We start from the raw sequence: 26,161 nt of genomic DNA on the forward strand, positions 1-26,161 counted from the left end.
TCTACTTTCTGTTTCTATAAGTTTGACTAATCGAGACACCTCTTAGCAGTGGAATTTTAATAGTAATTTGTACATTGCAAGTTTATAGTTATTTAATCGATTTTTTATATTGACTTTGTGTCCTGTGATCTTGTTAAAATTACAAATTAGTTCTTGTAGCTTTTTTGTTGATTCTGTGGATTTTCTATATGCAAGATTGTGCCATCTGTGAATAACAAAAGATTAACTTCTTTTCCAGTCTAGCTGCTTTTTATTTCTTTTACTTACCTTATTGCGCGGGCTTGGACCTCTAGTACAATGTTGAACAGAAGTGGTGAGAGTACATATCCTTATCTTATTCCCAATATTAGGGGGAAATCATTCGGCCTTTCGCCATTAAGTATAATGGTAGCTTTAGATTGTATGTAGATGGCCCTTTATCAGGTTGAGTAAGGTCCCTTCTATTCCTTGTTTGATGAGAATTTTTATCGTGAATGGGTGTCAAATTTTATGAAATGCTTTTCTTGCACTTATTAAGAAAAATATATAGTGGATACCAGGGGAAAGGTGGGGTGGGGGGTGGACACAAAGGGTGAAATGGTGCACCTACAATATGACTGACAAACATTAATGTACAACTGAAATTTCACAAGATTGTAACCTATCAATAACTCAATAAAAAAAAGAAAAAAAGAAAAATATAAGATTTTCTGTGTAGTCTGTTAAGTAGGTAAATTATGTATACTGTTTTTGATGTTATACCAACTTTGCATTCCAGGATAAACCCTACTTGGTCATGCTGTATCTTTTTTATATATCGCTGGATTTAATTTGCTAAAATTCTATGAAGGATTTTTGTGTCTCTGATCATGAGAGAGATTAGTCTGTAGTTCTCTTGTAATGTCATTGTCTGGTTTTCATGGCAGGGTAATGCTGGCCTGATAGAATGAGTTGGGAAGTGTTCTCTCCTCTTCTGTTTTCTAGAAAATTTGTGTATAATTGGTATTATGTCTTCCTTAAATGTTTTCTGGAATTGACCGTTAATGTCATCTGGGCCTCAAGTTTTCTTTATAGGAAAGGTTTTAACTGTGAATTCAATTTCTTTAACAGGTATAGATCTATTCAGGTTATCTTTAGAGCTCTGTCTCTTTCCTCTTGGATGTTTTGCACCCCAAATCTTTGCAGTCTTGGCCTCCCTGAAGCCTGAACTCTGTTCTTCTGAAGTCAGTGGGACCACATGGCTGTTTGGGTTTCCTTTCCCTACACTGTAGCCTGGAAATTCCAGGTAGTAACTTGGGGCAAATGCAAGACTTACCTCATTTGTTTCTCTTCTTTCAAGGGTCATCGTCCTGTGCTACCTGTTGCCTAGTGTCTGAAAACCATTGTTGCATATATTTTATCCAGTTTTCTAGAGTTTAGGCAGGAGGGTAAATCCAGTTCCTGTTACTCCATCAGGGCCAAGAGGAGATGTCCCTTTATTAATTTTTCTATTGATATGTCTCTTATTTATTTGTAAGAGTTCTATCCTATATAGTCTAAATTTTTCTTCAGTTTGTTATTTGCCTTTAAAATTTTGTATATAGTGTTTTTCATGTTTATTCATTTAAAAAAATTTTATATAATCATGCCTCTTGATTTTATCTTTCAGGATCTTCTCTTGCTTTTATACTTGGGAAAGCTTTCTCTCTACCAGTTATAAATTTACCTGTATTTTCTCAAAGTTCCTTTGTTGTTTCGTTTTGCTTAAGAAATAATGTTTTTGGGGCCAGCCCGGTGGCACAGAAGTTTAAGTTTGCACATTCTGCTTCGGTGACCCAGGGTTTGCTGGTTTGGATCCCGGGTGCGGACCTATGCGCCGCTTGTCAAGTCTTTCTGTGGCGGGCATCCCACATAAAATAGAGAAAGATGGGCATGGATATTAGTCAGGGCCAGTCTTCCTCAGCAAAAAGAGGAAGATTAGCGGCAGATGTTAGCCCAGGGCTAATCTTCCTCAAACAAAAAAAAGAAAGAAAGAATGTTTTTAGGGGCCAATCCCATGGCTGAGTGGTTAAGTTCGTGTGCTCTACTTCGGCAGCCTGGGGTTTCACCGGTTTGGATCCTGGGTGGGGACCTAGCACCGCTCATCAAGCCATGCTGAGGTGACATCCCACATAGCAGAACTAGAAGAACTAGAATATACAACTATGTACCAGGGGGCTTTGGGGAGAAGAAGAAAAAAAAGAAAGAAAGTGTTTTTAAACAGACTCTAGAGAAACAGTTCGTTGTATTTTATTTTATTTTATTCAGGATATTTTACTGGGGTGAATAATACACTTGAAAACAACTTTGAGGTATTTGTATTCTCTAACTCAGAATACTGAATTTTTTGAAACTTTGAGCTTTCTCATTTTACCATTTTATTGACTTGCATGTGGAAGTCTGGTAATTAGTCTACAAGTTAAGGTGGCAGTTTATATCCAGAATTCTTCAGCTTTATTTTCAGTTCTAGCTGCAGAGCCTGCTTTTTCCCCCATTGTATCTCCTTTCCCAGTCACTTCTTGAGTTAGTCTCCTTCTCATCTCTCTTTCTTTCATCCTCTCCTTGCCTCTTCTTCCTTGTTACCCTTCTCTCTACTCCCTTTCTTCCTCTATAACTCCTCCTCTTCTCTTTTACCTTTCTTCCCTTATGTTTTTCTTTCTCTCCTCCTGTTTCCCCTGTTTGCCTCCTTTTCATCCTCCCTGCTTCCTATACAGATAGGACAGATAATACAGTTTATTGCTGTATCCCAGTGCCTTTTCTAAGAGTGTCTGACAAATATTAGACCCTCACTATAGATTCGCTGAATAATAAATAATGGAATTTCACAGATAGGAAAGAAATCTCTTACTCAGTTTTTTCCTGGAACCTGTGACAATTCAGTGTAATAAACATTACTGTGAACTCTTATATGCCAGACACTGTTTTAGGTTCTTGAATCACAAAGGTGAGATTAAGACATAGGCTCGCCCTCAGGGAACTTACAGTATGTTGAGCAACATGAACAGTAAATAGGTGATTTTAAATCTTCATGCTAATACACGGAGGAGGAGCACTTCTAGCCCCACTGAGAAGTTCAGCGAAAGCTTGCTGGAAGGGATGAGGAGTAAGATCTTGCAAGATAAATAAAAGTTGGAAGGACAACAACATATGAATATACATACTGACCTGTACACTTAAAAGTGGTTAAAATGATACACTTTGTTATGTGTATTTTACCACAATTTAAAAAAAAATAGAAGGAAGGGCATTCCAGATAGAATGGCATGACCAAATTGTCACCTAAAAAATTGACCCATAGGGAATTACGATGATGTGTAGTCTTTTCTAATGCCTGGTTAATTATTTCAAACTGTGTGTTTACTTTCTTTTTTCTCCCTTCTTCTCAGAGTTGGGTATTAGAAATTAAAAAAGAAGAAAATCAGATGCATTTTCCTGAAATTGAAACATCTCCAGCAATGGAAGGTAATTTGCCTCCAGTTCGTGGTTCAAACAGCCATCTTCACGTTAGTAAGGTAGGCTGTTGGGTGGGGGTTATGGGTGGCCGGGGAGGAGGTGGCGGCTGTTGTTTATTAGGGAGTTAACGCAGTTTAATCAGAGTAGCCACAGTCTGATGTGCTCTTGGAGAGTTAGAGATTTTTTTCAGCTGACTATGTGCTGTTACCTTCTTGAGTACACTGTATTTCCTCACTTGGAGATGAAAATGAAACAGCATTTTACTTGGAAGATTTGCGTCTTGGGTTTACTACCTTTCCTCATTTTTTCTTTTGTTATTTTGTCTCTTCTACTCTGACCAGTGTTGGTGAACACTTAAGATCCAAATCAGTGTGTGAGAATTTCAGGGAATAATTTTATACATCCAGTAGAGGTAAAGAGGAAATAGTTTATTACGTAATTAACTATGAATTTAAAGCATTCAACAGATACTTTCAAGCAGTTATAGATGACACACCTCTGTTTAATGCATGTTTTTTTCCCTTTTCCTCAGCCCTTTATGATTGTTTCTCTGTAGCTGATCCCTGTTTTGTCATGTAGACCTCTCCTTTTTTAACCCATGGGTTCTATAAAGAAGGGGCCTGTTGGAGTTCCAGCTCCATTTTACTTAACTTCAAGTTGAAACGGAGCTTCTAGGCATCCACCTGACCCTGATATTGAGGTCTAGCCCTTGTCTCCTGGGCATTGGGAGTCTCTGGGCTTTCACGTGGATCACACATTCTATTCCCTCTGCCCTACTTTTTTTCTTTTATTCCTGTCATTTCAGAAAGGATGGCTACTTGTCTCTTATTCTGGGTTAAATCATTCTTGTTATTCTCATCTCTTCTTTGAATCCTCATTTTTATTTAAAAAACATCCATAGCCCTTCATTACTCTGCTCTTTGATAATTTACCTTCCTGGATCTTTTTACTCCCTGTTAGGAATTACTCAGGTAGCTGAGGTACACAGTAATATGGTAAGGATGCCACTGTCTGTAATCAATGAATTTGTATTTATTGAATACCCATTATGTGCTAAGTCGTGCCCTGAAAATATAACAATCAATAATTGGTTTCTGCCCTCAAAGAGCGTATAGTACATTGAGTAGGCAGACTAGTGATATAGTGGTTCTCAGAGTATGGCCATGGACCCAGGTTGTCCCAGAGATCTTTCTAGGGGGTCCAGAAAGTCAGTGCTATTTTAAAAAATAATGATAATGCTTTGTCTTTTTCACTGTGTTGACATTTGCACTGAGGGTAAAACTTCTGGTGCCTTAGCACAAATCAAGGCAGTGGTGCCACACTGTATTAGTAATCGTTGTTTTCTCCACTACTACACACAGAGTAAAAAATTCCAATTTGACTTAAAAATGTCTGTGATGAAACAGTAAAACTTATTTTGTTAAATCTTGAATCTTGAGGACACATCTTTTTAATATTCTGTTTAACAAAATGAGAAGTATACGGAAAGCACTTTGCTGTGCGGTGAAATATGAAGGTTATCTCAAGAAAAGCACTTGTGCGATTGAGTCGCCAGCTTAAGTAGCTGCTTTTTTCTGGAACAATTTTTTAATTGAAAGAGTGACTGACAGACAAACTATGGTTATTCAAACCTGGACTTTTGGCAGACTGTGTTGAAAATGAACAAAGTGGGCTTGTCACTTTAAGGAAAACTACCAACAACGAGTGATAAAATCTGTGCTTTCAAGTGCAATTTAGACTATTTCATATTTTTTTGTGGCTCTTGAATACCTGCTTGTAACAAAATTTCCCCTTAACGGGGGTAGTTGAAGACTTTTATCATGAGCTCTAAGAAGATATTAACAGATATTATTTTTAATTGTATAATGAAATGTACGAATATTTGGAAGATCCACATAGCTCCAAATGACCAATGCACTATGTTACAAAATTGTGCATGGTTAAACAACCCATTCAAAATGGTTTCAGGTTATGACTAACTTTTAAGAAACTATTTGAGAAACTGTTTGTGAGCATAATGTCTATTGTTTGCTTTCCTCCCATTCCCTTCTGGTGCTTGCAGTGGGCATGTGACCTAGGTTGGGCCACTTAATAGCACCAAGCTAGTGCTTGATCAGGGACAGGTGCATGACCCAAGCTAGCCAATCAGAGTTCTTCCCTGGGATATCATAACTAAAGATGGAAAGAAGAGTACCTCTTCTTTTCCCTTCTGATTGGGAGGCCTGTGAGGTTATAATCCCAGACTGCTTGTGGCCATGTTTCCTACCACATGGAAAAAGCAAGTACCCAGCAGGGGAAACAAAGTCAGTGGGCGTTGAGAAGCAGTGACTAGGGACAGTGGGAGAGCCGGAGAGCTGGAGAGAGAGGGCATGTGAATCCTTTGTCTGGCAACACCCTTGCACTTTCATCAGTTTGGTTACATAAGCCAATAATTTATTTTTTTTTAGTAGAATTAGTCCAAGTTCGGTGTCTGCCATTGCAAACAAAACAGCGCTAATACAGCAAAGTAGTTATTCTTATTTCTTCAGTGCCTAAGTTTTAAAAGAATGAATGAGTTTAGTACTTTATTTTAAGAAAATCACAAATAATCATATTTCATACATGGGAATTTTTAAGTTTTGTGTATGTACTTAAAGACCTGTAAATTGCTCCCAGAATTAACTACAAATTTAAAATCCTTTTTTAACCTGCTGTGTATTATTATGTTAATAATTATAATACTGGAGTTGTCATAACTTCAAGTACCTATGTTTCTTATCCATTCAATTCATATATCTTAATCCAATAGTTTACATTGCATTTATAGTAAAACCTGCTAATCTTATATGTCTCATAAAATATGATTTTATTCTTTCAGGAAATATATTCCAAAAGTAGGCCAGCAAAAAAGAAAATTCCAAGAGATTATGCAGAGTGGGATAAGTATGTTTTATATTTCTTTATATAAAATTTGTCAATGAATAATTCTCTAACATAAAATACTGTAATAACTTCTTAATTATTATAAACCTGAACATATCGAGTACCAAGTTACTTCAGTAGAGTACTAGGAGTATCCAGTCTAAGTACTTTCGATCTTGATTTTTCATTAAATAAAAATCAACTGTACCCTTTTGTTTATAAGAGCAACCTAAAATAACTAATGTAATTTTTATACCCATCCAAAATAAAAAAGAACAAATATTTTAAATTGAGAGAAATTTGTCATAATTTTAATTACAAAGTTCTAAACGGTTTAGGTCTAATTAATATTTAAGTCTTTGATAAATTGCATGGTTTCTAAGAAAGAATACAGATAACTTGTAATACAAACCTATTATGCGTTTTTGGAATATGTCTCTAAAGGCACAGTGATACAAATACAAGAATGTCAATAATAAATTTTATTTTCTTACTTGTATTGTACTTTTTTCAGTTTTTATTATTCTTTCATTTAAGATTTGACGTGGAAAAGGAGTGTTCAAAAATTGATGAGGATTACAAAGGAAAAACTGTAGTAAACAACAAGTCACATTTGTCTAAAATTGAGACAAGAATAGACACAGCAGGTAATTGGGGAAAAATAAGAATAATTTAGTAGTCTTGAAATTTTTGAATTATAATAGAAGCTTTCAAATGGGAAGACATTCAAAGAAAAGACATTTTCTTTAAGTGTTGCAGATTTCCATTAAAAGTTTATGGATTTTCTCCTAGAGTTGACCACCTCTAACAAATTCAGTTCTGTCCTTTAACTACTTAATTTTATATAAGTAACAGTTATACTGCTTAAATTTAGCAAGACTTAAAAATTTAAACCTATTTTTTTACTGTAATTCATTTATTTCCTATTCCTTTTCTCAAATCCTCTTTTTCCTCCAAATCCCTCAAATTTTTAAAAATTGTTCCCTCAAAACAAAAAACTGGAACACTTTGTTTTCTTTTGAAGTCCATAGGCATATAGCACCTTTAAAGTGAAACAAAACCAATCAAAAAACCTAAACCTTCAAAAATTATGAATGATTAAAAAAAAGAAACATTCTTAAACTTGGAAAACCTTTTATTTTCTTTTATTTATTTTACAGTTTTCTGCTTCTGTTAAAATAATCATTCTTGGAATTTAATTTTTAAAAAATTCTTAAAATTATATGTTTACTTACAGCAGGTAACATTTATTTCTAGGTCTAACTGAGAAGGAGAAGGATTTTCTTGCTACCCGTGAAAAGGAAAAAGGAAATGAAGCTTTCAACTCAGGAGATTATGAAGAAGCTGTGATGTATTATACTAGGTGAGCAGATTTTTGCTGTGGTTTAACTTAACATTTAAAAAAATGATAATGTTTAAATTTAATTGTTGAAATGATATAAATAAGCTAAAAAGTCTGTGTCAGAATCACTCAAGATATTGTACTTGTGGTTTATCATAAATTCACTTGTGTCTGCCTTGTTTTTTCAATACTTTTCTGAGACCTCTAAGCTCCCACCAACTCCCACTTTTGACAAAGGTCCCGACTTTCCTATTTTACAGAGAAAATAGGATAGAACTTGACAGAAAGTCCATATAGCATAGAGGTTAAGAACTCAAGTTCTGTGGTCAGATTGCCTGGATCTAATCTTAGTACATGGTGCTACCTTCCACCCCAGGACCTTTGCATATGCTGGGTCCTCTGTCTAGGATACTCTTCCCTCTTCTCATTATCTAGTTAACTCTAATTTATCCTTCAGATCTCAGCCCTTGCCTCACTTCTTTGGACAAGTCTTCCTTTACTTCCCAGACCAGGTTAAATCTCCACCCATTCCATACCCCCCACCTCCAATTTATAGGCTCTTCTAGCAATCTTATTTCTTCTTTATAGTATTTGTTGGAGTTACAGTTTAAGTTTGTGTGATCTGATGCTAACTAGACTGTAAGCTCTGTAAGAGCAGAGCCTACCTGTTAGATTTTTTATACCATTGTATCTCCAAGGCCCAGCAAAGTACCTGGTTCATGGTAGATGTTCAGTAAGTACTTGTATGAACTTTTGAAGCTCTTACAGTATATGAAAAGTAGACTAATTTCCTAAAATATTATTATAGACAAACTGTGCTTATAGAACCACTAATTTTAGAACTAAAGTCTGTACAATCTTCCTTCCACCAATTTTTTTCAATGTTGTTTGCATCTCTAAAGAAGTTTACCTCAACTATTTAAGTGAACATACAAGGTAAAGAGGATATCAATGTATCATTCATTCAGTACAGATTCCCCTATTCAGGCAGGTGGATGTCAGCTCTGATATCCTTCTCTCTCTTCTTGTAGATTTCTACCAGTAAAGAATCTCTTGTCTATCACAGGGAACAAAATTTTTCTTGTCTTCTTTCAAGAAATGATAGAGGTGAAGAATTAAAGCAGCATAGCATAATGGTTAAGGGAACTCAGACTTTCTGACCTGGAACAGATTCTTCATCTCTCTCAACTCAGCTTTCTTAATGTGATGAGGCTATTACAGTGCCTACCTCAGAGCAGCTGTGAGGATTAAAGCATGCTGAAAGGCAGCCTGTTTGAATCCTGACTCAACCATTTACTAGCTTGTGGCCTTGGGCATGTTACTTAACCTTTCTGTTGCATCCATTTTCTCCTCTGTAGAATGGGAAGAGCAGTAATACCTCCTCCAAATTGTAATGAGGATTAAATGAGTTTAGCGTTGAGTGCCTGGCATGTGGGAAGTATTGTCAGGTACTTGTGTTATTTCTTCTTACATGCATTTTCCACGTTTAGTCTCTACCCAACCATGTAATTTCTTTATATTCATCTTTAATGATCTTAGTAAATTGACACTTTTTGTGACTTTTCCATTTCATCTTCTTCTGGATTTACAAAATTCAATGCACTGATACCATTATTTTTCCTATCTCTAGGAATGCATTATTTCACTGCATTCCAAATCAACTTTTTAAGAAACAGCAAGGTAGAACTGAAAGAACTTAGTTAAGTTCTTCTTTTCCTTAATTATTTTGCATCCATACACTAAATGTAGTGAAATTTGCTCTCTTAAAATCTGTATTCCTCAATTACTACTATTCTCTGTTTCCTTCAATTAAATTCCTTGATTAAATTATGATCACTTCCTTAGAGTTAAATCTACTTTTAGATTACAATTTATTTGTGTCTGTTAACACAATAACAACTTAATAAAGGATATTAGTGTGGTCAGTTGCTCCATTTTTTTGTACTAGGAAATCGTCCCCAAGGAGTCAAAAAAATGTATTTGATATTTGATGTTAACTAAACTGATTTTTAAGAAGATCTATGGGTGTTTAAATACCATGGCTCCTCTAAAGGCAGAGTCAACTGTAAACCTCTTCACTGGATGTTTAAGCATCTGTCTAAATATTGATTTATTACGTTTATGGAATTGTATTTTAATACTTTTGATGGTGCAGGCAGTTTTAGTTTTCCTGGGCGTCCGTAACAACGTGCTACAGACTGAGTGGTTTAAACAACAGAAGTTTGTTTTCTCACGGTTCTGGAGGCTAGAAGTCTGAGATCAAGGTGTTGGCAGGGTTGGTTTCTTCTCAGGCCCCTCTCCTTGGCTTGTGTGGCTATCTTTCTGTATTTTCAAGTGGTCTTTCCTCTGTGCTTGCCTGTGTTCCAATCTCCTGTTCTTATAAGGACACCAGTCATATTGGATTAGGGCCCACCCTCACGACCTGATTTAACTTAAACATCTCTTTAAAGACTATATTCAAATACAGTCACATTCTGAGGTACTAGGGGTTAGGACTTCAACATACGAATTTTGAGGGACACAATTCCACCCGTAACACAGGCTATAATTGTTTTATTTACAACTTTAGTTGAGTTTCTCTATCTTATGTTTGCCTCTGGTCTGCTTGTTGCCAATAAATGTCTCTTTTATAGGAGCATATCAGTGCTTCCCACCATAGTGGCCTATAATAACCGCGCTCAAGCAGAAATCAAACTACAGAACTGGAACAGCGCTTTTCAGGATTGTGAAAAGGTCTTGGAGTTAGAACCTGGAAATTTAAAGGGTAAAACATGTCATAGAATGCTTTTAAATTTATGGCAGGATCTGTTAAAGACCATTTGTGAAGACACTCATTACATTTACATTTCAAATAACGTCGAATTTCTCTATGTGAATCATTACCTTCATAAAGTTACTTTTAATTTCCAGTTTAACTTGGAATTTAAGTTCCTGATTATTTGCACTCAAGTAGCTAATAATCCAAGAAGATTGAATAAAAGGTATAGGTGTTTTTAGAGAAATATCTCAAACTTGCATTTGAATGTGCTTTGTTTTTCCTTTAAATTTTTTTATTGTGGTAAAATACATATAACATGAAATTTACCATCTTAATCATTTTTAAATGTACAGTTCAGTGGTATTAAATATATTCATATTGTTGTGCAGTCATCACTACCGTCCATCTCCAGAACTTTTTTTATCTTGCAAAACTGAAACTCTGTACCCATTAAATAACAACTCTCTATTCTCCCCTTTGCCCAGTCTCTAGCAACCACCATTCTACTTTCTGTCTCTATGATTTTACTGTTCTAGGTACCTCATATAAGTGGAATCAGACAGTATTTATCTTTTTGTTACTGGCTTATTGAACTGTGTCTTTTTATCCAAAAAATATTTAAGTATAATTTAATGTAGATTTTCTGATAGTTATTAATATAATATAATGAGCCCACACCCAGGCTCTAGAATCTTCTACCAGCTGCTTTGTGGGCATTGTCACCTGGATGTCCATAGACATTTTAGATTAAACATGTCCAAACTGACTGCATCTTTCCACCAAAACCTGTACTGTGTCCTGATTCCCTGTCTCTGTGACTGTGCCACCTTGCCGTGGTCCAAGCCTGAAGTGTGCAAGTCAGACTACTTTTCTGTTATCAAGAAAGAATCTTTCCAAGAGGGAGCAGCATAAATTATAATAGACTCATTCAATTTCTTTAAACATTTATGGATTCAAATAAATATAAACTCTTAATTTTTTTTTCACATGTGTTGTACCCTTTTGTGCCTACAAACATGGATAAGCAGAAACCATAGGTGTGCTGAGGGGGTATCTTGGTGCATCAGCCCTGACTGTCATTGCCATGGATTGCCCTCCTTTCACCAGTAAAGTCCTCTTGTGCCTGTATTTTGTCTCTATTGTAGAGTATGAGTGTGCTCCCCGCTTTAGGCAGGTGCCTGGTAAAATTTTATGATTTCCTGATGGGCCCACACCACCACTGTGCCAGGCTCTATGCCAAGCGCTTTACATGTATTAACTCTGTTAATTTTCACAACAGCTCAGTAGAGGTGCAGATACTGTTATTAGTACACTCATTTTACAAAAGAGGAAACTGAGGCATAAAAAGATTAAACAACTCACCCAAGGTCACATAACTAGGAAATGGCAGAGCCAGAACTCAACCCAGGACAACAGACTCCAGAGCCCACATTCAACCACTGTGCTACTCTTCTGCCACTAGAATGGCCTTATATTTTCATTCTTTCCCTGTTTGAGTAATTTCTTAAGTGCTAGAATCTTTCCTATTTAAAAAACAAACTTGAGAGAGCCAAATCTAGTAATGAGTATGGCCATAAAACATTAGTATGTTTGCTTAAGTGAATAAATAACTTCCTCTTCAAAATTTTATTTTTTACTCAAAAGATAATTGGTTTTTTTCCTAAAGTAGAAAGAGCTCTTTATTCTATTTTTTTTTTTAGATTGGCCCCTGAGCTAACATCTGTTGCTGTCTTTTCTTTCCTTCTTCTTCTCCTGAAGACCCCCCAGTACATAGTTGTATACTATAATTGTAGGGCCTTCTGGTTGAGCTATGTGGGATGCCGCCTTAGCATGGCCTGGTGAGCAGTATCATTTCCGCCCAGGATCTGAACCCCCGAAACCCTGGGCTGCCGAAGCAGAGGTTGCGAATTTAACCACTTGGCCAAGGGGCCGGCCCCACATAATTGTTCTAAATGCATTGTGGTATTTGGATTACGTCCTGGAACAGACAAAGGACATTAGTGGAAAAATTGGTGAAATCCAAAGAAAGCCTGTAGCTTAGTTAATAGTAAATGTACCAATGTTAATTTCTTAGTTTTGACAAAATACCATAGTTATGAAGGATGTTAGCATTAGGGAACTCTGAGTGAAGGTATATGAGACTCTCTGTATTATTTTTGCAACTCTTCTATAAATCTAAAATTATTTCCAAAATAAAAAGTTTAAAAAAATGATAATTGTTATATCATGAATATTTCTTTATGGACATTCCCTTCTGAAATCTGAGTAGTAGTAGTAAGAGCTAAACTTGTACTTATAGTGTTACAGTTTTGATTAAATTTATGACAAAATGATTTATCCTTTGGATTTTCATGGCTCATTCTAAGACTAAAATCAAATTGGTTAAATTTATGTTTTAAATAGCATATTAAAACATAGTAGATATAAATTTCTCACTTTTCAGATTTCCAAGTGTAATTATTTTTGAAATAATGACTTATTACACCAAGTTCTCTCATTATATAATGGATAATGATGAGACTAGAAAGGCATTCATTTTCAGTACAAAATAATTATCAAATTATACATTGAAACCTACGAAAAAATCTGATGCAAATTGCCAAAGTGCTCAATTTCTAAACCTAGCTGACTTAACAGTCAGGATTCTCTCAGTTCCCTATGTGAAATACCTCCTTCTAATCATTTTGGAGATTGCTATAGATTTCAGTAATGACCCATGTTCTGAGCCAAATGCCGTAATATGCTAACTTTGAATAAAGGGTTTTCTAAGTTTTCATAAAGTGATAAAATAAAACTAGTGATGATTATAAGGAGACAAATGTTATTGTTTAGTGAAAATCTTCCCAGTATTGTAGCACAGCCTGGTGGCTCTGAAGGGTTGAGGTATGGAGTCTCTAAGCCCTTGGAGGAGCTGTCAGGGCCTGGGGCTGCCAAGGGGCCAGGTTGTTGGAGGGGACAGTTGCCTGATGCAGCCTCTTCTGTTTGCCTCAGTGTCATTTTCTCTACGTGCAACAATATGAAAACAGGTGTAGTTAAACTTTGCACAGTCGCATCCTAACCTGTTCTGTGCTACGTATATTCTTCCTCTTGAAAAATATGCTCTAACTATGATGCCATATGTTAAAAACTGTAACTTTTATTTTGGTAACTTTTCAGCTCTTCTGCGGCGTGCCACTACATATAAACATCAAAACAAGCTGCAGGAGGCTGGAGAAGATTTGAGGAAAGTACTAGCTGTTGAACCTGATAATGAGTTGGCCAAAGTAAGAACATAAAGTGACTCTTAAACTAATTCTATAGTTTGTTATTTCTGTATTTATGTTAAAATATTAGTCTTGCTGGATAAATGATCTTGCGGATTAGGTCCCAGCTTTAAAAAGTAGGTTTATCTCAGATGTCCTGAAATGTTAACATCTATTTGAAGTGGAAGAAGGCAGACTCTTAAATTGCCCAAAACTATAAACCTACTTCTGAAGGACAAATATTTATTTATTTATAATTGGCATAAAACATTGTGTAAGTTTAAGGTGTACAACATGTTGATTTGATCCATTTATATATTGCAGTATAATTACCACCATGGCATTAGCTTACATCTCTGCCACATCACATAATTCTCATTTCTTTTTTTATGGTAAGAACAATTAAGATCAAGTCACTTAGAAACTTTGAAGCTTATAATACAATATTGTTGACTATAATCGCTATATGCTGATTAGTTGACTATAATCACTATGCAGTAGATCTCCAGGACTTATTTACCTGCTAGTTGCAAGTTTGTACCCTTAAGCAACATCTCCTCAGTGACCCTAACCCCTAGCCCCTGGTAACCACCATTCTACTTTGTTTTTATGAGTTTAGCTTTTTTAGATTCCACATATAAGTGACATTATACAAGAGGGACTAATACTAATTTTCTCTTTCTTGCAGTGTTGTAGGCAATCCTCTTCTCTGAGCTAATATCACTTTATTATGCGGAGTGGTATACAAGTTTCCTAGGTAGGGTTAGGCACGAGCTCCATGGCCATAGAAGAGTGCATGGCAAGTGTAGCATCACTGACAGCATGTGCTGCCTAACTAAGTAGACTGACTCAGTTATGCACTTAGGGGGGTCTGTATTAAGGCCTAAAGAGTAGAGGTAAGTGTCAAGAACTGTGAAGGGTCTGAGATTTTACCCTACTTGCAGATTAACAAAGTGACCTAGCAGAAGAAGAAAATATAGAATAAAAGACTCCTGGGATAGACACAAAGGACTTTGTTACTCACAGCCTGGCAAGCCAATAAGCTTCAAGTTCATGTCAGTTCCCCTGGCCCCCGAATCCCATGGTAGTGGTGCAGAGTGGCCCAGATAGATGCTGCACACTCAGTGGGTTTGTGTCACAGTTGAAGAATCCCAAATTTAGAAAACCTCCATCTTTTATAATAGGATACAAGCAAATCTGCCCAAAATTCTGTTCTGGAGGGAAACATTATCTTTGTTTTACTGGAAAGCAAACAAACCTGCTTTCTTCTCTGTAGGGTACTATCTCTGTTTTCCAAGGCTGTTCTCAGTGCAAACATCCTTAAAAAGACAGTCCACAACAAAGGTTGTTTACTGCCTCTGCTCACAGTATATTCAGAAATGTGAGAAACCCATGGAGAACTACTTCCGACAATAAGTTTTCACCGTTTCCACATATACCTGTTGGGTTATCTGTCTCACTCCCTCTGAGTGGCAGCTAATGTTGCTAGTGTCTCAGCTGCATTAGTCAAGTCAGCATTTCAGGGGATTAGGTTTAGGGCTCGGCTTAGGAACACATCTTTTCCTCATAGTATTTCCTTTTTACAATGGTCTATTTATTGAAAAGTTAATGTAACAATATTCTAAAAGAAAAAATTTGAAACAAGGAAAACTATCTTTAATTTCATTACCCAACACATTTCATGATTACGTATTAACTTTGGGCCTTAACCAAATGCATTTTGGTCTTAACCATATGCAAAGATTAACTCAAAATGGATCATATACCTTAACGTAAACCTGAAATACAAAAGTTCTAGAAGAAAATATAGAATAAAATCTTTATGAACTTGGATTAGACAAATATTCCTTAGGTAAGGACATGTGGCACAATCCATAAAAGACAAAGTTGATAAATTAAACTTCTTCAAAATTGAAAACTTTTGCTCTTTGAAAGATACTATCCGAAGAATAAAATGAAAAAACCACAGACTAGGAGATAATATTTGCAAATCGTGTATCCAATAAAGGACTTGTATCAAGAATATATAAAGAATTTTTAAAACTCAATAATAAGGAAACAGGCAAATAAAAAATAAGCAAAATATTTGATCAGATACTTCACCAAAAGAATGGGAAATAAGTGCATGAAAAGATGCTCAATATCATTAGTTTCTAGAGAAATATAAATTAAGGCCACAAGAGATACCACCACAAACCTGTTAGAATAGCTAAAATTTAAAAGATTGACCATACGAAGTGTTGACAGGGATGTGGAGGAACTGTAACTCCTGGGAATATAAAATTATACCACCACTTTGGAAAATAGGTTGACGGTTTCTTAAAAAGTTAAACGTAAGATCTTGTCAAGATGGCAGTGTGAGCAGATGTTGAACTCGTCTCCTCCCACGAACACAACCAGGTTACAATAATTTTTGGAACAATTATCCTGGATTGAAAACTGGATAAAAAGAACCCCCACTACAAGGGACAGTCCTGATGAAGGCAGAAGAGGCAGAAATTCCTTCTGGAAAGGAAAAAAGTCACCTTTCGGAGCAGTGGAGCTTCTCAGCTGGCCAGGTGGGAGCCCCCTAAGGTACGCAGCCCTCCCTGGAGGAGTGAGATCCGGAGTGGGGCCGATATGGCTATAAGCATCCTTCAGACTCAGCCCACCTGAGACGGGGGTTCTTACTGTCTGGCTTTGCTGGCTATTAACTGCAGGGAGGATACCCCCAGAAAAGCTATCAGCCTAAAGCCGAAAAGACCCAGGTCTTAAAGGGCCCACACACAAACTCACTCACTGCAACAACCTAAAATCACCAGAGAGAAGGCTGACAGTCCTTTCATAAAACGAGACTCACCTGGTGGGATCTGGGGGCATCTTGGTGAGAGGAGGGACCTCTCCAGAGACTGAGACATTTGTGGGGGCCATTGTTCTGAGCTGGCCCAGGCATGCTGACAGGACCCCGGTGGGGGCCATTGAGGTTCATCCCTTGGCCTGTTAGCCCAGGGGTCTGCCACACCCACTAGAGAACAGATTTAATCCAGTTCAGCCAGGGAAGGCAACCTGCCCTAAGGACTGGCCCCAGTAAGCCCCCAGGCTACTTTTCAGCCTGCATTGACTGGGTGCCTTGATCCTCTACAGGCAGGCAAGGGTGTCTGCCTCTGTGGGGCAGGGCCTGTGAGAGGACCAGGTGAACTGTTGGGGGGGGGGCATTGGTGGAGAGGTGGGGGCCTCTGCAGTGTGGCATCAGGGTACGCTCCAGGGGGTTGAGAAGTGTGCACAGACCAGGACTGTGTTGATGGTGTTTATGGTCCTGTGGGGGGGTGAGGCTTATCAGCACAGAAGACCTGTGCTTCACAAATAGCCATAAAAAGGATCAGCCCCACCTTCCAAAGCCTGAAACAATTGAGTGCCCCATGCCAAGGGCCAGCCCCACTCAGCTGCACTCCTAAGAGAACTGGCAACAGCCTTGTAGGCCTTAGGCCTATCACAACTGTACCTCCTGAGCCTAGCAACCAGCTACACTGGGTACCAAGCCAATTAAGAGGGCAACTGCAATAGGAGTGTGCTGATAGACTTGGTAGCCAACAGTGCTGAGACTCCCCAAACCGGATTTACAAACAGCTGGCCAGGGAAGGGAAGATTAGACTCCCTGGGTACCCGCAGTGGGAACAACCCTGCCACAGCAGAAGGACACAAGTAGCCCACAAAGAGGTCACTCCTGGTTCTTATAGACTGGTGATGAGAGGGAAGCACACTGCTGGGCCTCATAAAGCATCTCATACATAAGGCCACTTCTCCAAGATCAGGAGACATAGCCGACTCACCTAATACATAGAAATAAGCACAAAGAAAGAGGCATAAGGAGGAGGCAAAGGAATACTTTCCAAGCAAGGGAACAGTACAAAACCCCAGAAAAAGGACTAAATGAAACAGAAGCTAGCAACCTACTCAACAAAGAGTTCAAACAAAATATCATGAGGATGCTCACAGATACGCGGAGAAGAATGGATGAACACAGTGAGCACATCAGCAAAAAGCTGGAAGATATTAAAAAAAAACAATCAGAAATGAAGAATACAATACTTGAAATGAGAAATTCACTAGAGGGACTCAATAGCAGAGTAGAGGAAGCAGAAGAATGCATCAGTGAGCTAGACAAAAGACTAAAGGAAATCATGCAAGCAGAACAGAAAAGAGAAAAAAGAATTAGAATAAGAACAGTCTAAGGGAACTCTGGGACAATATCAAGCATGCTAACATTTGGATTAGAGGTGTCCCAGAAGGAGAGGAGAGTGACAAAGGGGCAGAAAATTTATCTGTAGAAATAATAGAGGAAAATTTTCCTAACCTGAGGAAGGAAACAGACATCCAAGTTCAGGAAGCACAGAGAGCTCCAAAGAAGATAAGCCCAAAGAGGCCCACACCAAGACATATTATAATCAAAATGTCCAAAATTAAAGACAGAGAGAAAATCCTAAAAGCAGCAAGAGAAAGGCCACAAGTGACGTATAAAGGGAAGCCCATCAGGCTATCAGCAGACTTCTCAGCTGAGACCCTACAGGCGAGAAGAGAATGGCATGACATATTTAAAGTGCTAAAAGGAAAAAACCTACAGCCAAGAATACTCTATCCATTAGAGTTGTCATTCAGAATGGAAGAAGAGATAAAGAGCTTCCCAGACAAGCAAAAATTATAGGAGTTTATCACAAAGAAACCAGTTCTGCAAGAAATGCTGCAGGGACTTATTTAAGTGGGAAAGCAATGACCACAAATAGAGATAAAAAAAAATTATCAACAAAACAAAACAACAACAACAAAAAACCAGGCAATAAAATCACTTGTAAGGTAAAAATATAGTAAAGGCAGCAGATCAGCTACCTGTGAAGATAATATGAAGGTTGAAAGACAAGTGTACTAAAATCACCTATTTCAAAGATAAAAGGGTAATGGATAGACACACACTAAACAAGAGACTATATATGATTTGAAAAATATATAATGTGGGAGGAGGAGAGTGAAAAAGTAGAGCTTTTAGAAAGAGCTCACGCTAAACAGTCTATCAACTCAATATAGACTGTTATATGCCTGGTATATTAAATAGGAGCCTCATGGTAATCACAAATCAGAAACCTATAACAAGCAAGAAAAAAAGTAAGAGAAAAGAAATCAAACATTTTACTAAAGATAGTCATCAAACTACAAGGGAAGACAGCAAGAGAAAAAGAAAGGAACAGAGAAGAACTACTAAAACACCCAGGAAAAAAAAAGTGACAAAATGGCCATAAATACATACTTATCAATAGCTACTTTAAATGTCAATGGACTAAATGCTCCAATCAAATGCCATAGGGTGGCCAATTGGATTAAAAAAACGAGACCCATGTATATGCTGCATACAAGAGACACACTTCAGACCTACAGACACTCACAAACTGAAAGTGAAAGGATGGAAAAAGATATTCCATGCAAATGGCAAAGAAAAGAAAGCGGGAGTGGCAATACGTATATCAGACAAAATAGACTTTAAAACCAAAACTGTAACAAGAGACAAAGACGGGCATTACATAATGATAAAGGGAACAGTCCAACAAGAAAATATAACACTTGTTAATATCTATACACCCCAAATAGGAGCACCTAATTATATAAAGCAATTATTAACAGACATAAAAGGAGAAATAGACAGTAACACAATCATAGTAGGGGACTTTAACACTCTACTTACACCAATGGATAGATCACCCAAACAGAAGATCAGTAAGGAAACACTGGCCTTAAAGGACACATTAGACCAGATGGACTTAGTAGATATATACAGAACATTCCATCCAAAAACCACAGAATACACATTCTTTTCAAATGCCCATGAAACATTCTCCAGGATTGATCACATATTAGGCCACAAACAAGTCTCAATAAATTTGAGAAGGTTGAAATAATACCATGCATCTTTTCTGACCACAAAGGTATGAAACTGGAAATCAACTACAGGAAGAAAACCAGAAAAGCCACAAAAATGTGGAGATTAAACAAATGCTACTGAACAACGATTGGGTCAATGAAGAAATCAAAAAATTCCTGGAGACAAATGAAAATGAAAACATGACATGCCAAAATCTATGGGATACAGCAAAAGTGGTTCTAAGAGGGAAGTTTATAGCAATGCAGGCCTACCTCAACAAAGAAGAAGAATTCCAAATAGACAATCTAAAAGTGCATCTAAAGGTACTAGAAAAACAACAACAAACAAAGCCCAAAATCAGCAGAAGGAAGGAAATAATAAAAATCAGAGCAGAAATAAAGACTAAAAAAAATAGAAAAAAATTAATGAAACCAAGAGCTGGTTCTTTGAAAAGATAAACAAAATTGACAAACCCTTAGCTAGACTCACCAAGAAAAAAAGAGAGAAGTCTCAAATAAATAAAATCAGAAATGAAAGAGGAGAGATTACAACGGACACCTCAGAAATACAAAAGATAATAAGAGAATACTATGAAAAGCTATACGCCAACAAATTGGATAATCTAGAAGAAATGGATAAATTCTTAGAAACATAGAACCTTCCAAAACTGGACCAAGAAGAAGTAGAAAATTTGAATAGACCAATCACCAGTAAGGAGATCGAAACAGCAATCAAAACCTCCCAAAAAATAAAAGTCCAGGACCAGATGGCTTCCCTGGTGAAGTCTACCAAACATTCAGAGAAGACTTAATACCTATCCTTCTCAAACTCTTCCAAAAGTTGAAGAGGAGGGGGAGGCTTCCTAACTCATTCTACGAAGCCAACATTATCTTGATACCAAAACCAGACAAGGACAACACAAAAAAAGAAAATTACAGGCCAATATCACTGGTGAACATCAATGCAAAAATCTTCAACAAAATACTAGCAAATCGAATACAACAATACATTAAAAATGTCATACATCATGATCAAGTGGGTTTCATTCCAGGGATGCAGGGATAGTTCAACATCTGCAAATCTATCAACTTGATACACCACGTTAACAAAATGAAGAATAAAAATCACATGATCATCTCAATAGATGCAGAGAAAGCATTTGACGAGATACAGCATCCATTTATGATAAAAACTCTAAATAAAATGGGTATAGAAGGAAAATACCTCAACATAATAAAGGCCATATCTGACAAACCCACAGCAAATATCATCCTCAATGGAGAAAAACTGAAAGCTATCCCTCTAAGAACAGGAACCAGACAAGGATGCCCACTGTCACCACTCTTATTTAACATAGTATTGGAAGTCCTAGCAAGAGCAATCAGGCAAGAAAAAGAAATGAAAGGGATCCACATTGGAAAAGAAGAAGTGAAACTGTCACAATTGGCAGATGATATGATTTTATATCTAGAAAACCCTAAAGAATCCACTAAAAAACTTTTAGCAACAATAAAGAAATACAGTCAAGTCACTGGATACAAAATCAACATACAAAAATCGGTTGTGTTTCTATACACTAACAACAAAGTAGCAGAAAGAGAAATTAAGAATACAATCCCGTTTACAATTGCAACAAAAAGAATAAAATACCTAGGAATAAACTTAACCAAAGAGGTGAAAGATCTATACACCAAAAACTATAAAACATTGTTGAAAGAAATTGAAGAAGACACAAAGAAATGGAAAGATATTCTGTGCTCTTGGATTGGAAGAATTAGCATTGTTAAAATTTCTATACTTCCTAAAGCAATCTATAGATTCAATGCCATCCCTATCAAAGTTCCAAGAACATTTTTCGCAGAAATAGAACAAAGAATCCTAAAATTTATATGAAATAACAAAAGACTCCGAGTAGCCAAAGGATTCCTGAGAAAAAAGAACAAAGCTGGAGGTATCACACTCCCTGATTTCAAAATATACTACAAAGCCATAGTAAGCAAAACAGCATGGTACTGGCACAAAAACATACACACAGATCAATCGAACAGAATTGAGAGCCCAGAAGTAAACCCACACGTATTATGGACAGCTAATATTTGACAAGGGAGCCAAGAGCATACGATGGAGAAAGAAGAGTCTCTTCAATCAATGGTGTTGGGAAAACTGGAAAGCCACATGCAGAAGAATGAAAGTAGACCATTCCCTTACACCATGCACAAAAATCAACTCAAAATGGATTAAAGACTTGAATGTAATACCTGAAACCATGAAACTTCTCGAAGAAAACATAGGCAGTACGCTCTTTGACATCAGTCTTAGCAGCATATTTTCAAGTCCCATGTCTGACCGGGCAAGGGAAACAAAAGAAAAAATGAACAAATGAGACTACATCAAACTAAAAAACTTCTGCACAGCAAAGGAAACCATCAACAAAACAAAAAGACAACCTAACAATTGGGAGAAGATATTTGCAAACCATATATCAGATAAGGGGTTAATATCAAAAATATACAAAGAACTCGTACAGCTCAACAACAAAAGAACCAACAATCCAATTAAAAAATGGGCAAAAAATCTGAACAGACATTTCTCCAAAGAAGATATACAGATGGCGAACAGGCGTATGAAAAGATGTTCAACATCATTAGCTATCAGGGAAATGCAAATCAAAACTACAATCAGGTATATGGCTATAATTAACAAAACAGGAAACAACAAATGTTGGAGAGGATGTGGAGAGAAGGGAACACTTGTTCACTGCTGGTGGGAGTGCAAACTGGTGCAACCACTATGGAAAGCAGTATGGAGTATCCTCAGAAAATTAAGAATAGATCTACCAATAGATCTCCTGTTATTCCACTGCTGGGTATTTATCCAAAGAACTTGAAAACACAAAGGCATAAAGATCCTTGCACCCCTATGTTCATTGCAGCATTATATACAATAGCCAAGACATGGAAGCAACCTAGGTGCCCATGAAGGGACAAATGGATAAAGAAGATGTGGTATTGATACACGATGAACTACTACTCAGCCATAAGAAATGATGAAATCCGGCCATTTGTGACAACATGGATGGACCTTGAGGATATTATGCTGAGTGAAGTAAGTCAGAGGGAGAAAGTCAAATTCCATATGATCTCACTCAGAAGTAGAAGATAAAAACAAACCCATAGCATTGGAGATTGGATTGGTGGTTACCAGAGGGGGAGGGGTGAGGGGAGAGGGCATAAGGGGTGATGAGGCTCACATGTGAGGTGATGGACTATAATTAGTTTTCGGGTGGTGAACATGATGTAATCCACACAGAATTCAAAATATATTATGATGTACATCCGAAAATTAAAAAAAAAAAAGTTAAACATAAAATCACATACCTACCTTATGATCCAACCATCTGATTCCTAGGTATTACCCTAGAAAAATGCAAGCGTATGTCCACACAAAGATTATGCATAAATGTTCATAATGGTTTTATTTGTAATCACGAAAAATTTAAAACATCTTAAAATGTCCTTCAGCAGGTAAATGGATAAACAAATTATGTTATATTCGTACAGTAGAATGCGACTTAGCAATCAAAAGGAATGAACTATAATAGATAAACACAACAACATGCGTGAATTTCAAAATAATTATGATGAGAGAAAGAAGCCAGAACAAAAAAAGAGTACATACAGTATGATTCTATTTATGTAGAATCCTAGAAAATGCAAACTAACCTATTATGACAGAAAGGACAGTGGTTGCAGGGAGGAGCGAATGGAAGTTATTACAAAAAGACAGGAAAAAACTTTTGGGAATGATGGATATGTTTATTATTATGTCAAAATCTATCAACTTGTGCATTTTAAGTACATGCAGTTTGTCAATTATGCATACCTCAGTAAGCTGTTAAGAATGGGGCGGGGAGGGGTGTCCCCGTGGCCAAGTGGTTAAGTTTGCGCGCTCCGCTGCAGGCGGCCCAGTGTTTCATTGGTTCGAATCCTGGGTGCGGACATGGCACTGCTCATCAAACCACGCTGAGGCAGCGTCCCACATGCCACAACTAGAAGGACCCACAACAAAGAATATACAACTATGTACCGGGGGGCTTTGGGGAGAAAAAGGAAAATAAAATAAAATCTTAAAAAAAAAAAAAAAGAATGGGGCGGGGAATGTTCTGATATACATATTTTTCATTCCAGTTGGCATGAAATATTAAAGAACTTTCAACATTACTCTAAAAAAGTCATGTGTAGTATGATTTAATTTGTATAAAATTATACATCTATGAGGGTGTACATGCATATGTCCAGGAATAAGAGGCATAAACTACAAGAGAAGCAAAAAGTTTATTTAGAGGCTCAAGAACTGCAATTTGGGTAGCACAGATTCAAGTAGAAACCCAAATAGTGTCCTGCTAGGGAAGAAAAGTCAGGGGCTTTTAAAGGCAAAGAAAGGAGATTATGTTATAAAGCATTTTAATTGGAGTTGGAGGCAGAGAGCTAGTCTTGGCTAAATATTGATTGACTATCCATTCTATCTTCAGAAAGTCCATAATCCTCAGTCTTTGTGATCAAGATGTCCTTTCTCCTGCTTTCTCCCAAACAACTGCTTATAAAACAATTGCCATTTTGGCCCAGTGCAAAGGTTTGGCCCAGTCCAAGGTTCAAGACAGCAAGCAGTTTCTCTGGAAAGGCAGCTCTGACTCCACTAAAGGCAATTTTGACACATAAGACACAGAGACAATTTGACATATAAGAACAGAGGAAAATGATCCTCAGAATTTCAATAGTGTTATCTGAGCAGCAGGAATTCAGATGAGTTTTTTCTTTCCTGTTTATACTTGTTATGTTTTAAGTTTTTTACAGTAGACATATATGATTATAATCAGACAAAGCAATGAACTTGTTTGAAAAAGAAAAAGATCACCATAAAAACCTTATCTAAGTTATCTTTATTCACTTTTTAATACTATCTTCATATTCTCACCTGAATGAATGGTTATTTTTTTTTATTAAAGAAGAACATTTTCTTTAATGATGTTTATGGCGTTTATGTTGCAGAAAACCTTGTCAGAGGTTGAACGAGATCTGAAAGATTCTGAACCTGCATCTAAGACTCAAGCAAAGGGGAGAAGGATGTTTATTCAGGAGGTGGAAAACTCGGAAGATGAAGATGGAAAGGACAGTGGGAAAAAACCTGAAGATGGCAGTGGAGATAAAAGTAAAATATCTTTTCTCTTTTGGTTATGCAGAAAGCTACCTTTTTATATGATGAGCTGGCTCAAATTTTCTGTTTGTCTAGAAATTCTGTCTATCAAACTGTTTCTAGCTATGCCTTGTAAATTGACAAGCAAGCTTTTCCTTAATCTTTTTCTTAATACAGCTCATCTTTTTCTTTTCTTTTCTTTTTTATTGAGGTATTATGGACATACACATTATATTATTTTCAGTTGTACAGCGTAATGATTTAATATTTGTATATATTGTGAAATGATCACCACAATAAGTCTAGTTAACATAGTTCATCTTCTTAATCTCCCAAACCCAATTTTTCTTCTTAACCTGACACCTTTTTCTAGTGCTCAATTTAATTCCTGATTATCACCTTTAAATGCAAATAGCTGTGTCTACGTGACATCAACGTTTTAAGTTAGCCTTAAATCTTTCTCTTAGATGAGTATTTTGTATATATCTCCTTGGTTACAAATATATTGGCTTCAAAGAAGATATATGCCTAAAATGAAAGCAATGTTGGAAAATGCTATGTGTGTCTCTCAAAAAAGTTGTTTTAAATATGCAATTTCACTTTTGATATATTTTTTAAAAAGCATCTGGATAAAGCTTAATCTTCATAATATGAAAGAATGAAAGTTACATCAGCTTTAAGAGGAAAGATCTGCCTACTCTCTCGATCACGGGGGGAAATCTTTTCCCCCTTCTTGAGAGCTCCTGAGCGACCAAGGGGAAAATACCAGTTTTGAAAATTATTCACAGGTAAAAGTCAACTTTAAGTAATTTGACAGAATATTTAATTTTGAGAGAGAAATGTAAAATGTTCTGTTCATTCAACTTAAAAAAATAAAGAAAAAGAAGTATAAGTTTTCATTTTTTAATGACAAAAAATATAATGTAAAATATATACCTCAGGTTAAAATATGATCAGTTAAGCTAGGATAAAGACAAAGGGGTAGAAAAGAAGTGGGGGCAAGAGAAGAGGAGACAGAGGGCAAGAGCACCAGAGAGATGGGAAAGGAAGAAAGCATCAGAAGGATAAAAAAGGGAGAAATTAAGGTAAACACTTTTCCAAGGATTGAGGTTCACCAGCAAATTTTCAACCAGTAAGTTCTGGCAACAAATATTCTTCTTAGGGTTTATATTTAGCTTAAGATAATTAGCCAAGTGGCTTACAATTAATGGAAATCATTTAAAATCTTGAACAAGGTATAGTACAAACTATATCAATTGCTACTATTTTTAAATTATTATTTAAAAAATTTACACATAGCAAAAATGGACTTATTTGCTATACAGTTCAAACATTTGTATAATTTCATGTACTCACCACCACAATCAGGATACATAACTATTCCATCA

General features: G+C 36.6%; 1 protein-coding gene across 3 annotated transcripts in view; it reads left to right on the forward strand.

The window, feature by feature from the left end:
- The window catches only part of SPAG1 (sperm associated antigen 1), a 91,484-nt gene that overhangs the window by 8,056 nt on the left and 57,267 nt on the right, over positions 1 to 26,161 (forward strand). For 2 of the 3 annotated variants that reach the window (XM_044743895.2, XM_070481403.1), the window contains 7 exons: positions 3,384 to 3,509; positions 6,308 to 6,372; positions 6,889 to 6,998; positions 7,609 to 7,714; positions 10,327 to 10,457; positions 13,608 to 13,714; positions 24,629 to 24,788. In XM_044743895.2, the coding sequence (XP_044599830.2) occupies positions 3,384 to 3,509; positions 6,308 to 6,372; positions 6,889 to 6,998; positions 7,609 to 7,714; positions 10,327 to 10,457; positions 13,608 to 13,714; positions 24,629 to 24,788 (805 nt within the window). Of the gene's footprint in view, positions 1 to 3,383; positions 3,510 to 6,307; positions 6,373 to 6,888; positions 6,999 to 7,608; positions 7,715 to 10,326; positions 10,458 to 13,607; positions 13,715 to 24,628; positions 24,789 to 26,161 lie in introns of those variants that run through there. The other variant, XM_070481404.1, reaches the window with a different exon arrangement.

Source organism: Equus asinus, chromosome 12 (assembly GCF_041296235.1).
Source record: "Equus asinus isolate D_3611 breed Donkey chromosome 12, EquAss-T2T_v2, whole genome shotgun sequence".
NCBI classification, from domain to species: domain Eukaryota; kingdom Metazoa; phylum Chordata; class Mammalia; order Perissodactyla; family Equidae; genus Equus; species Equus asinus.